Source organism: Ambystoma mexicanum, chromosome 7p (genome assembly GCF_040938575.1).
Source record: "Ambystoma mexicanum isolate Mex_15411 chromosome 7p, UKY_AmexF1_1, whole genome shotgun sequence".
Lineage (NCBI taxonomy): Eukaryota > Metazoa > Chordata > Amphibia > Caudata > Ambystomatidae > Ambystoma > Ambystoma mexicanum.
This window is the reverse complement of record NC_090939.1, coordinates 704805061-704818286: the sequence shown is the minus strand read 5'-3', so window position 1 is coordinate 704818286 and position 13226 is coordinate 704805061. Positions and strand designations below refer to the sequence as shown.

The window sequence follows — 13226 nt, the reverse complement described above, 5'->3', positions numbered from 1 at the left end:
GTGCTAGTGACCACGCGACTTTGAAAACAATAAAAGTAATGAGCGGCTTCCCGCTCATCAGTCTTAGAACCAACTGACCACGGTGTGCTGTGTCTTTATTACCAGTGCCATGCTGGCGCTGCGTTGGTGGCTGAGGGCTTGCCCTGCAAGGCCTTGCACCAGGACAGTGCCCCTGCCGGACAACACTGTCCTTAATCACTGCCATCCATGTTGGGAGAGACCCTGCTGGGCAACTCTACCTGTGTGCCCCTCAGAGCCCTTGCCGAGCAACACTGCATGTGGACGACGGTGTCCCTGCTGGGCAACGCCGGCGCGGTCGTTAGTATTGGCCTGGGTGCCCCAAGGCCATGGAAGAGCCTGCGTTCTCATGGGCTGGCAGGGTGTCCCCTGTCACGGTACATCTGCTGGGTGCCCCCAGCATGTCGGCTGTGTGCCCCCTGCCTGTGGACGCAGGCCAGGACATAACACAAGTGTTGGATGTCCTTACATATTATGTATACAGATCAGATGGAAAAGTACTCAATGAATAAGCGCTAAGTCCACCCAGCTATATCTTGCCGCCATAGCTGTCATAACACTAACCCGAGACGTGGTAGCTTCACCTCTTTATCAGTTCCAAAAGCTGTACATCAGCCATAAAGATAGAGAATGCTGCGACATCGGCAAGAAGACGCTGACGTAAACACCAGGCAATGTTCAAGTTCCGTGTGCATGTCAAAGTCTGATCACCTGGCCCCTGGTTAGGATTCCAGCCGCTCGGGATCTCAGTCAGACGAGGGCTCAAGTGGGACGGCAGGATGTCTCTTTACACGTGCCTCCTTGTATCTGCCTTGCTTGCTGCTGCTTCCACGCAGGATGTCACGAGCGAAGCCCGAGCCTTCCTGGACAGGTTCAACCCGCAGGCAGAAGATTTATCTTACAAAAATTCGCTGGCCTCCTGGGCATACAACACCAACATCACCGATGAGAATGCCTTGAAGATGGTGGGTACGGGCGAGTTTGCGTGGCACAGGAGGGAGCGCGTCCTACGCGACGGGGCAGCAGAAGCAACCTCTGCGTGCTACTGCCGGCGCCCTCGTTCGTTGCTATGACAGAAAGCGGTGGGGCCAGCCGTTATCTTTATTAGTTGTTTGTAGCAGCGTAGTATTTTTGTGTCTGTCGTGGCAATGAAAGAGGTGGTGTACCCCGCAAGAATTGGGTTAAGCACGTTCAAGTTACACACACCACACACTGCCACTCGCAAAAGTGTGCCTTTGCTCAATGAACTCCTAGTGAACTGCGTGAGACACTTTAGGTGCGCTTCTGTTTGGACCGAGTTGTGGGGAGGTTCGGTTACGCACTTCCTCGTCAGCTAAGTTTTTAAAGTTGAAATTTCTACTGTTTTAGCCACATTTCCTGCTTTAATACTCCCCGACTTCTGCGCGTTTTTGTGTTCCATGAGTTGGCTGTGGTTTGGCCGAGAGGTTTAACCGCGATATCTCCTGCGTGGGTTTCTCGACCGCGAGTTACGGCCGAGAGCAGCTGCCTTCAGTGCAACCCGGTTATCGATACATTAAGTTCTTTATACCCTGTAATCTTACCATATTTACTTGATTCATTTGTAATGCACTACGATGTTGCAGTTTGCGTCTACAACTTGCTGTGTGAGGTCACCGCATGTTCTTGTAATGCAAAGTGGCTTTTAAGAGCTTGATTTATAGTTGATCGCGTAAACATTCTATTTTGTGTGCTCGCACTTCATTGTCCAGCATTTTTTGCGTGATCTTGCAAACAGGGGTATCCTTTTCAAGATAGCTCAATTATGTCTGCAATGATTCCAGTCATCAGTCTGCAGTCACATGTTTGAATCCCATCAGCGTCAATTCAGCCCCTCATTCCTTTGAAGTCCACAGTGTAAAATTATATTAGGTAAAAAAAAATGCCCTTTTACTACAGATACGCCGGATATTAAAGCTGTCTAATGCAGGCACACAATAAACAAATCATTTTGTTATTATTTTGAACAATATTTGTATCACTGCTTTAAATGGAAAAGAAAGAAGTGCAGGCACTCACCAACGTAGGATTTAACTGGGCCTGGGCTCAGACCGGGTAAGGCCCAAAAACTGCTCTCGTGCCACGGCCCAGCCGGGTCTCCCCGACCCAGTTCTATGAAAGCCACCCTGTCTCCCCACCCAGTCACATTCTTTTCATGCGTGTCTTGTCCTTTTTGTCTAACCTTCTATTTGTCTCTCTCCCTACTAACCCAGGCTCTAATCATATTTTTACTCTATTTCACTTAGTTTAAAGTCACTTATTTTCTGAGATTGGGCCTTGTGACCAGGGCACACGAAAATACTACAGTCAGCGATTCCAAACATAAAATCATTATTATGCTGTATTGTTGGGACGAACTCCTAGGTATGCCAGAGGGCCACTAGGAGTTCGCGGACTCTCGGAAGGCCCAACACCTTCCACAGGATAAACGGAGGACTCAGTAAACGGCAAGTTCAAACTACAGTTTATTACAGACAAAACCAACAGGGATCAGCACAGTGACAAAAGAAATCCATGGATGTCTCAAATTTTCCTGGCTCGCAAGCCAGTTTTGATGCAAAATCACATCCTTCTCTGTCACTACTCAGGCCTCTCTCCAAAAACTTATCGATGGATGGGATTGGTCGTCAGGAGCCTAATAACCTATATGGTCACCTATATGTGTTATTCTACTGGCTCCCCCATGTCAGGTGGCTGGCCTGGTCCATCCCCAAATAACTATCTATAACAATGTTTCAGTGTGAGGGTCTTGCCATTGGTTCTTTCCTGTTGCTACCCACCCCTAGGATACTGAACTGTGGTTGGCTGGAGCTGACATCCCCAGGCCTGGGACCTGCAAATGTTCTCAGCTCTTGGTGTGCCTTTTGAAGGTAATAAGGACTATGTGTCTACATTGTAACTTTTGTGTACCACTTTAGTCTATGAGAATGCTCTTTTGCTCTGTGAAACATTTGTCTCGCATTGTAGTGTGTTTTATTTGCAATCTTCTGTCTAGCCTGGTAGCCTGAGATCGTCTCCCTTTCCCAGCGCTGGTCGCTGTCCATTGTCTGCGTCGCTCGGGTCATATGTTCGGAGACCATGATTTTGAGCAGTGCAGCTCTGAATTATGAGGAATTATTCGCATTTACTGCAGCTGGTGCTTTTGTTGTTCAGTGAATGGAATGTCATCTCTACCCTGTGGCCTTGATAGCGGGTCCTGTCTCACACGTTTTGCTCTTTGTTCATCCGGAATTCAGCTCAGCTCGGCTCTTGCTGAGAAGCCTGTGGCTTGCTGTAATTTTCCTAAACCATTATAATTGTGTTCTTCATGTATTCTAGTATGTGTTTGTGTCCCGGAGTGCGGATGGCTTGTGTGCTTCTTATATAACGCTGTTAAGTCGTGGTGTCTCTAACAACGTCAGCAACATGGCTTCTTAGCGCTTTAATTGAGACTGTCATTTGTGGTGTCTTTAGTTGCAGCCTAGGGCTCCTCGTCCACTCTCGGGTACATTTGTACTGCACCTGATCTGTAGGCTGGCTGAGGGGGTATCTCTTGACATACCTGTCAATCATTGGTCCACTGGCAATCGGTCCGAAATAGAAAGGGTGATTGCAGTGTTTTCTGGCCTTCTTCCATGTCATATATTTTGTAGGAGGGGGAGGGGGTGTTAGCATTCCACATTCCCCTTCAGTACTTTTAAGTCATTCGTTTTATTCTGTTAGCCTAATGCAGTAATCTCTCAAAGATGTACATCAATCAAAGACTGATTTTGCCCTGTTTTGGCACCAATATTGTAATGTAAAAATATTGGCAGGCTTTTAAGGAAAGTAGGGTCGGGAAGACAACTAACAATATATAAATAACTATAATCTATGACTAAACTAGAGTGCTTAAGGAGAAAAGTCACTGTTAAACCCACAATCCGCATTGAAACCTGCTAAGGGGCTCAGGGTGGCTGCATAGATGAAACAGTGAGCAGATAGGTGTACCATTTAGCTCCAATACTGACCATTCTGAACAGTTGTTTGCAGACTTTTAGATGTGCAACCTGGCTTCAAACCTGATCGTCTGAAAGTAGATCTGCAGATTTTACAGAGGGCAACATAACACACCTCCTCTTTGTTTGGAATGGGATCACTTTCTTTGAAGCTGGATATTCTGGTGCAGCTGCATTTGTGCCGGCCGTTTTGGCGCTGCATCTCTGGCGCAGCTCCCATTCTGGCATGCTCTGTTTCCCAAAGCATTGCATTTGATAGTGCTTAGCATGACAATATATTTAAGCACACAGTAACATACCGGCACGGGTAGGTCTCTGCACCGGTGTATTGTTTGTAGTGCAATCCCAGCCCGGACAGCTCCCTACGCCTTGTTAGCCATGGCCAACAGGGCGTCCCTGGATGGGAGCTCTGCCAAAGGCTGCAGCCAAATCTGTTGAGCCAAAACACGACATACAGGAAATGGTGTCATTTTCTTCCCTCTACTACTTGCCGAGTGGACCTCTCTCCCTAAAACTGTTGTGTTAGCAGTTCTCCAATGCAATTTTGACTGCTTGCACCATGAAGCGCAAATGCATTGAAATTCAGATGAACTTGAGTTTCAAAGCATTCTTTGACCTTCATAGTTCAATCATAATTGCCTCTGGGATGTATCTGGATGGCATGAGTCTTTTCCATAAATTCCTATGCAATCTGCCAGCTTTTACCAGTTCCTAAAAGCTGGCGAATTTCATGAGAGTCCAATGCATATATGCCGTCAATGGATTCAGGTGGCGATGGATATGCATTCGTTTTGGAAAGGTGGAGCGGATGGGGTAGTGGGCATGTAGGTTTTGTTCTGGGTACCATACCAGTGCCATTCAAAATCTTGAAAATCCATTTGACTGACAATTAAGGTAAAAAACACGTGCACATCTTGCACACATGTTTTTTACCCATCATTTACTCCTCTGCGAGACTGGAAACTGCCCCCCTACATCTGGCCCAATGCCAGGGAGGATATTTTTCCCAGGACTCCCAAATTATGCAGATTAGGCACAGTGAGAATGAATGATTTTCCCAGGATCACACACTTTGCTTACATGGCGAAACTAGGATTGGAGCCCAGTTGGTAATTTAAGCAGTTGTCCACATACCTTCCCATCTACATTTAATATGAGTATTTTTTAAGGTTTGGGTTTGAAAAGATTAGATAATAGTCTTATAGCAATGCATTTAAAATTAATATAAAACATGAACCTGTCCTTATTTAAATCATTTTACAAAAATGTCAAAGAAAAAAGGAATATAGCTTTACTTTTCCCACCAGGCATGAAGTTATGCAAACCGGGCAATTACCGGGTAGCAAAGCCCCCTTAACAGGTGTTTATTACTTTATTCGATCATTTGGATGCTATCTGTTTTCTTGAAGACAATGCAGTGGTAGAGGGGAATAATGGATAGTCTTCAGTCCGAGATTCACATGTTCCTCCATTGTCTTTCCTTATTTCAAACAGAACATTCTACCCTCATTGGGTGGAATGATCTTGAAGCAATAATGCCCCTCCTCAGGCCTGGGGACAAAACCCACGTGCACCTGAAATGATAGTAAAGGTTGTATTTAAGACAGCTGGGAGTGTCTACAAGCTACATTAGTAGAAACTAAGCTGTTGCTCCTCCATTCCATTCCTTGCCTCCTCGGGCCATAAACAGGTGATAAAGTCCTCTGACTCTTTGTTAATCAGTTATCTCCTGATAATGTCCTCAGAAGGCCACAGTATTGCTTGATTGTTGTTGCTCAAACGAAGCACCTGCTCATTTTGTTGACCTTAAACTGATGAAAGGTTGAGTCGTTCTTACTGGAATTTGTGCCCGTGATCTTCGTATCACACACAGATCTCAGCCACATATATTCAACTAAGGACACTGTTTTACAGGCATTTTGCTACGAAATGTGATGGGAATGCAGTTCATACAAGTGTATACTGGTCTGTATTACTGTTTTTTCATTTTTATTTATTTTGAAGAAGGTGCAAAAGTGTAATGTTTTTTCAACCATTCTCATCAGATGCATGGCAATATTGTTTTAGTTTGTTCCTTCCGCGGCTCCTCCAACCATCTGGTTATCTGCGAACACAGGGACCTGTATTTGTGGGCGGGGCCTTTCAGGAATAAATGCGGCCAATCATTTCTCATCCCTCAAAGTTCACATTTGGAGGGCTTGCAACAACAGTCACCTGCCGACCGACTCACTGCTGCAAAAGAGCTTTCCATTTAAATGGGCCCTGATTGGCCCTTACCAATTTGACGCCTCAACACAAGCGCTGAAAGATTGCCAGCCCCACACGTGTGGGGTCTTGTGCTGGGGTAGGGCAGGATGTCAGGCAAGGAAGATTTCCTTTTACAATAAATATTTGTTTTCTGGGGTGAGCAGGTAGGTCGCATCTTCTGTTTTCAGGGCCAGTGGCTTACAGCTTGATTGAATTAGAAGCGAACCCCTTGGTCTGACCCCACTGGACCCCGCCTGGGTAAGCAGCCGCAAATTACTTATTATCCAAATTGCATGTTCCTGTGTACACCCTTTCTCCACAGTTTATTTATTTATTAATTCATTTGTATTTGTATAGCGCACTTACAGGCCAGAGGCGTCGAGGCGCTGTTCCATGAAATTTGTAGGGAACTTGATTAAGTGGTTACAGGCGACCAAGGTGGTCTCTTGATTACAGGTCCATTAGTAAATGACATCATAAGTGACAGGTGAGGTTCATAGTTACATACATCAGTAAGTTCTATAATGAAATTGATTGAATACATATGCTCATATTAGAATCATCTCCTGATCCCTAACTCACATCCCCTCGCTTACCTGAGCACATTTGTTAATGTTTTCTAACTCTGCTCCCATTCCATCCTTCCTTTCCTCTAATGGCCTTTCCGTTCTTCGGTGGACTAAGGTGTTTAAACCCCTGGCGGTGTAAAAATGCAGCCTTTTCCAGGAAAGCCTCAGTGCTGTTAGACCACCAGTGTGCTGACTGGTGCAGTGTATACAATACCAACACTACAAAAAGTGAACATCTGCTCCAGGTGTATGATAACTGCCTGCAGAAGAGGGCTGCCTGCTAATGAACAAATCACACGTGGACCATTTCACCTTCTCTGTACCTTTTCCTGCCAATTTCAAAAGGTCCTGGTACAAACTGTGTCACTAAACCATATCATGCTTTCTGCGTGAAACACCTTCCGTTTATACAGCAGATATCGTACGTCCTACTGATAAACTACCCACCTGTAGTTCTTTTTAAAAGGTTTTCACGTAGTTATCTTAAAAAGAAGAAGGCATACTAAAAATAAAATCACTGGCCAATCCTCTCTTTTTTTGGCGCATGGTCTTCAGATCACTTTTCCTGGACCGCCTGGGACTGCCCAAGAACCGCCACCTTGAGAAGACTGCACAGTGCACCAGAACCCACGCGTGGCCTGGATGTAGGAAGTCGTGTGTCACAGGAGAAAGTAAATGTGTGAGGGCCCAGGAGTGGTGGGGAGGTGACAAATGGGGAGGTGTATAGGCAGTGTGTGTGGTGGGTGGGTCAGGTGGGGAGCGTGGGTGCATTGGGTGTCATGTAGCGAAGAACAGGGTAGGGAGAGGTGGGAAAGCCATGTAAGGGAGAATTCAGGGGTGAAACCCTTTTGGGAAACATAAACGGAGTACTGGACATGACGGGCCAGAGGCAAATAATGTTGAGGTGTTCGGGGGTGGAACTTCCTAATTGGCTGCAGAATCCCACAACTGGACACCATAAAAAACTGGCCCAAAAAGGAAATATTTGGGCCATGGCTATTGGGCCCAGTGAAACCTATCAGACCAACATGTACAGTGTCCACTATCAAAGTGATGTCATCTATGATGTCATCATTGTGGTCATAAGCTGCACACAGGGTGTGCATAGTTAGGGTGGACTTTCTCAAAATGCGATTGCTGAATTTCAGGGGTTTTGTTGCATTAAATCTGATCACATTAACTTTCTCTTAACCAAGTTTTTTCCACTGAATATTATAGGGTGGCGATAGTTAAGGTGAGTTGGAGACACATAGGAACCGCTCAAAATTCTATTGTTAATAACTTTTGATTCACGTAATGGATATGCCTGACATTTTGAAAGTGATTAATTGTCTGTGGGTACCTCCAGACTGTAAAGTATAGTAAAGATTTGTCAAAAAATCAAAATGCTATTAAGCGTCAAACATTTATTTTATCCAAAAGTGCAGCCTACTTCCCATTAATTTTCCCATCCCGCTGGACGGATTTAGACCAGGTCCAAAACAACTTGGGCATGAACCGTTGACTCGCAAGCCATGCATGGTTTGGGGTTATTCTGTGCTGTGGTTATTTAAAACTTTGATGGAGAAGGAGATGCCCCCTTCTCCAAAAAATATAGTAATATCTCTCATGGTGCATTGCAGGATCATGGTTTTCAGAAATGAAACGACCGCCATCTTGTTTTTCTCTCGATGCAAGAGATATTCGAGGCTATAGCCGAGGTTATGGGAAAATGAAACACAGTAAAACGCTATTTGCAGGTAACAAAACATACAAATGCCATCAGGGTAGAGGTGGGGGGATAGCTAGAAAGCACTGAGGGAAATTTGGGAGTTGGAGGGGGTCTAGGGACTGAGCTTGCAACACAAATCTTTTTGTAGCCTCGGCTATAGCCACAAATAGCCGACATCTGAAAGCAAACTGCGTCACAGAAGCAGCGTGTGCTCTGGGGTGAAAGGGAAAGGGCAGGGGAGGTGAGGACGCCATCCGGTGAGCAGGGGGAGCTGGCACAGATGAGGGGGGCTTTTAGTGATGGCCTGGGGGACAGGGAAGCATTTTCTTTCATAACCCTCCTGTTCTTTGCATCCATTTTATTTTTATTCTTTTTAAATATACTCATGGCTTATACACACAAAGCTCTCCCCTGTCATTACTCTTTGTGTTCTGCCTCAAAATCTTCATTCTACTTCTCAGTTCAGCCTTGCTCACATTTCCTATTTGGTCATTTTATAAAATCATTTACTTATCCCACTCACGCAAACCCCCTCCTACTTTCTATTCAATCTGCCCCCTAGCAGTTTTTGTCTGCTCCTTGAAACTCACTTATTAGTTTCTTTCTTTCTTTCCTTCTTTCCTTCTTTCCTTCTTTCCTTCTTTCTTTCGCGCTGACCCTACCACACAGGGTCTCGGAGCGCCTTACATGGTTCAAATATTGAAACTGTGTGAGTTGAAAAAAAGAAGTTACACAATGATTTCAGGAAAGGATAGGAAGATTAGTATAGACAAGTGATAGCAGTGGATACTTAAATTCTTTTAACGACCGATTTGAATGTGTTGGTTGCTTTTTTTTGCTTTTTGTTAGCATCTCAGCAATCTGACCAGGCACAATAGAAAAGTTAAAATACAATTTAAAAAAGGATGGTTGCAAAAGAAAAAAATTACACATAAGACACAAAAACACAGCAAATAAATAGAAATGCAAGTGGGTGCAAATAATTATAGCAAGGAACGGTCTTGAACGGAAAGCACTTGTGAGCTTGACCATGAGAGAAAAAAGAAAAAAAAACTCTGCAATTGGAGCCTACCAAAGCAATCAGTAGTCCACTGGCACTTGAATATATTGGCAGGGGGACACCAATCTGAGGACTCTACACAAGCCACAACAGTGCTCTATGCTGTTAATCAATAGCTTACCGACTTCTGGCCCATCGGTCATCTATCAGCTATAACTATATATCTGGTCTAGCCCTGATTTCTTGCTTTGTTCATATTTTTAGGTTTTGAGTATTAGGTGGCACTATTAAGCCTGACATCTTGACATGGCAGTAGTAGATATAGTGGAGATGCATGTGAGGAGCGACACACAGCCTGCAGATGGTGTTTGGTTAGTTGTCCTCCCCATGAACACCCATGGCATACTAAGGCATATGCGACTCCCTCCCCCGTCTCTACCCCTCTGCGAACAAACAACACACATCTCAGACTATTTTACCATGTTGTCAATCAGCTGCATGTCTCCCGTGCATGTCAGCAAGCCTGTGAGTTTCAGCCACAGACATGTTTCTAATAAAGAGTCAGAAGGCCAACGTTCCTCCAGAATTGGTGTCAGCCCTGGACAACATTCTGGTGGAAATCAAATGTCACTTGAGGCTAGGCAGCTCTTCATCCACCAGCAGGGGATCCATGACTGCCAACTGAATGACAAGCGGTTGTCTCACTTTTTCTTTTGCTGGCATGACATTTGGATGTTAAATCCTCTGTATTGTATTTATTAGAACTCTGTGGGTTCTGCTGATGGAAACTAGAGGAAATAGAAAACTAAAATATGACCTATGAGGGTGAATCATTAACTCCCCTCTGTGAGGTCCCTGCCCATCACCACCCATACCTGGACACCACAGTCACAAGTGAAGTAGCTTGAGCCTATTTGCTTTGTTTTTTGGAGCTGGATAGTTTTGGCCTTTTTTTCTGAACTGATAGCGACTTGTTTCCCGTTTTTAGCCGTCTTGGGACAGTGTAAGACATGGAGGTTTAGGGTGCCTTGAGCAGATTCAATTTCTATCACATATCCAAAATCTTATACCCTAAACACCTGTGTTGTCAGGTAACATACATTAATTTAGAGTAACTATGAAACTAAATGTTTAATTTTGAATGGTAATCTAACTTGAGGTGCGGAGGCGAAAAAGTTAACCCTGGCACATGGGTTGAGAAACTGAGACAGAACAAGACAACGTTCCCTATTTGGGAACACCCATCCCCTGCACACTATCCTGGGCCCAATAATGAAGCCAAACTCTCTAGGAAGACAGTCCCTTGAGACCAAAATGTCATACAGTCTTCTATGTCTTTCAATGATAATTCATAAACAACAATTTCATAAAAAGCAAAATGTTCTTTGTGTCACAAATGGGGCTTGAAGCGATATTTCCTTAAGTTCAAATTGTATTTATTCTTTAAACCCAACACGTTTCACGATATTGTCTCTCCTCATCTGAGGCATATTTCAAATCAATTATACAAAATAATTCAAATAATGAAGTTTTAGTTAATCTAAACATAACACATTGACTCATGTAGTATAGTTGTTAGTGCATCAGAGCATAACATAGTTTCATAAAATCCATTGTAGATTGCTTTCAAACAAAAAATCTAAATTAAAACAATTTAAAAAGTCCTCAGAAGATTTTACCAAATGCTCTTAAATGTTACCAAAGGATTCAGATTTCTGTTGTCCGTAGGGACAAGGTTTGCTCAATAAAAATGAACTTTTATAATTTCCACTCTTCCACATTAGCCACTCGTAATGAGAATAAATTAGTTGTGAATCAAAATATACACTGTTATATAGAAGTGGTCAGTAAATACTGTAGTTATAAGAACACTTTAAATCTCTGAGCTAATCAAACACTAGGTTGTAATAAAATTAAAGGACATAGAAGTTGGTAATAACTAACCTTTAAGTTGGTAGACTCTACGCCATAATGGGTGGTCGTGATGAAAATCTTCATATTAGGCACAATAAGAATCCTCTTTGTCATATTCCAAAATGAAAAGGTGAGGATATGAGTAACTAGGTATGTTTCTATGTCTAGGCAAAAAAGCATGTATAACACTGCTCACCTAAAGGAAGCTTGTGCTACCAATTGCTTGTTCTTGTGGTAAGGGAGCTCTCCACGTCCTCTTTGGATCTATAGAAAAAATCAAGGCTTCACGATACATGCCAAATTATATATGGATAAAGGATCATTAATTACCTAAATGTGGATAATTTCCACTTGCCCAGCAGTATTTCTTTTAGCTAAGAATAACCCACAAAATGGCTGCTTTTCATAACAAGGTAAATACATCAGGATGACACCATCATGTAAGATGTTCGTAACGTCATATTTGTAAACAAGGTTGACGACGTTGCATTCGTAGTAAGGAATGCCCTTCTTGTGGGATGTCCACATCATTAGAAAGGGGGGGGATGCAATGTAAATCCTTTTATTTAATAGTCTCACCTGTTATACTCATCTGGATGAGAATGGAGCATGTAGAATTCAATGATGTTATAAATCACATATAATACTCCATATATATGACAATTTCCCAATGTTCGAATCAAATGAAAAAGTAAATGAGAAAGGCTAGAACTAAATATCCCTCACTTGTTGTATACTCAAAATAGCACAGAGTGTCAAAAATATTTGATTGTATCCACATGTGCATATACCTATGTTGGATACCCTTTACCTATAACAGGATCCTAGTTCAGATATAAACAAAAAGCTATCTCAGGAAAGTTCACATTCTGTAAACGCTTGATGTTGCTAATGTTCATTATATATCATCCACTTAGACTGCCTCAAGGGAGTTCACATTCTGCTATTTCACTGTTAATGCAGATTTTGCTTTCAAATGTTGGCCATGAATTACAATTGTTGTGTATCTAAATTTAACAAATAAGTATGGTACTTCAAACTTGTTAACCATGTGAAGATACATTGAGGGACCCAGACACAAATAGCAAAATTACCTTTGTGTCCACATCTTTTGTCCATTGGTGACAATTGAACCAAACCTTTTTATTCATGTGTAGAGAAGTTACAGAGTTAGTTGAAGACTAAAGTATACCAATCTGCCTCATATGCATGCAAAGTCTAATCCCAGAGAACTCTGGGGCATTTTGACAATACTTTCTTTTACTGTATACATATATGTGTCAATGACTATGTCCTCTTATAGTAATGGACCAATGTAGAATTCCTCATTCATCCCGAGGGGCGCCATCGAATCTAGGCAATGGATACAAAAGAGTTCCCTCTGTGAGAGACGTCTGGATAGATCCCCACCTCTCGGGAGGGGATGTACCACTTCCAGTATAAAACACCTCAATTGTGCTGTAGTCTGTCTATTATCCCTAAAGTGTCGATACACTGGAGATTTGACATTTGCAGTCCTCAAATTGGACTTAGGTTCAGTCCATCTCTCTTTCTCTTTGTGTATGGTTTTTCCTACACAGCATTTGCCACATGGGCTTCGTAATGCATAGATAACTGCTTGCTTTCGCAAGTGGCGTAGTCTTGTAGTTTTATCTTCTTCCCAGTGTTGAGGTGTCTGATATATTCTCCCTTAACAAATGCTGGAGCATAGCTGACAATTTAGACATGCAAATGTCCCATATTTAGATTTTTGTAATGTACTTTCTAATGAT

General features: G+C 43.1%; 1 protein-coding gene across 1 annotated transcript in view; it reads left to right on the top strand.

Annotated features, from left to right (window-relative positions):
• The first annotated feature begins 797 nt into the window (after window positions 1-797).
• Window positions 798-13226, top strand: part of ACE2 (angiotensin converting enzyme 2) — a 475687-nt gene continuing 463258 nt past the window's right edge. The window contains exon 1 of the mRNA XM_069635599.1: window positions 798-983. Within this exon, the coding sequence (XP_069491700.1) occupies window positions 798-983 (186 nt within the window). The remainder of the gene's footprint in view (window positions 984-13226) is intronic.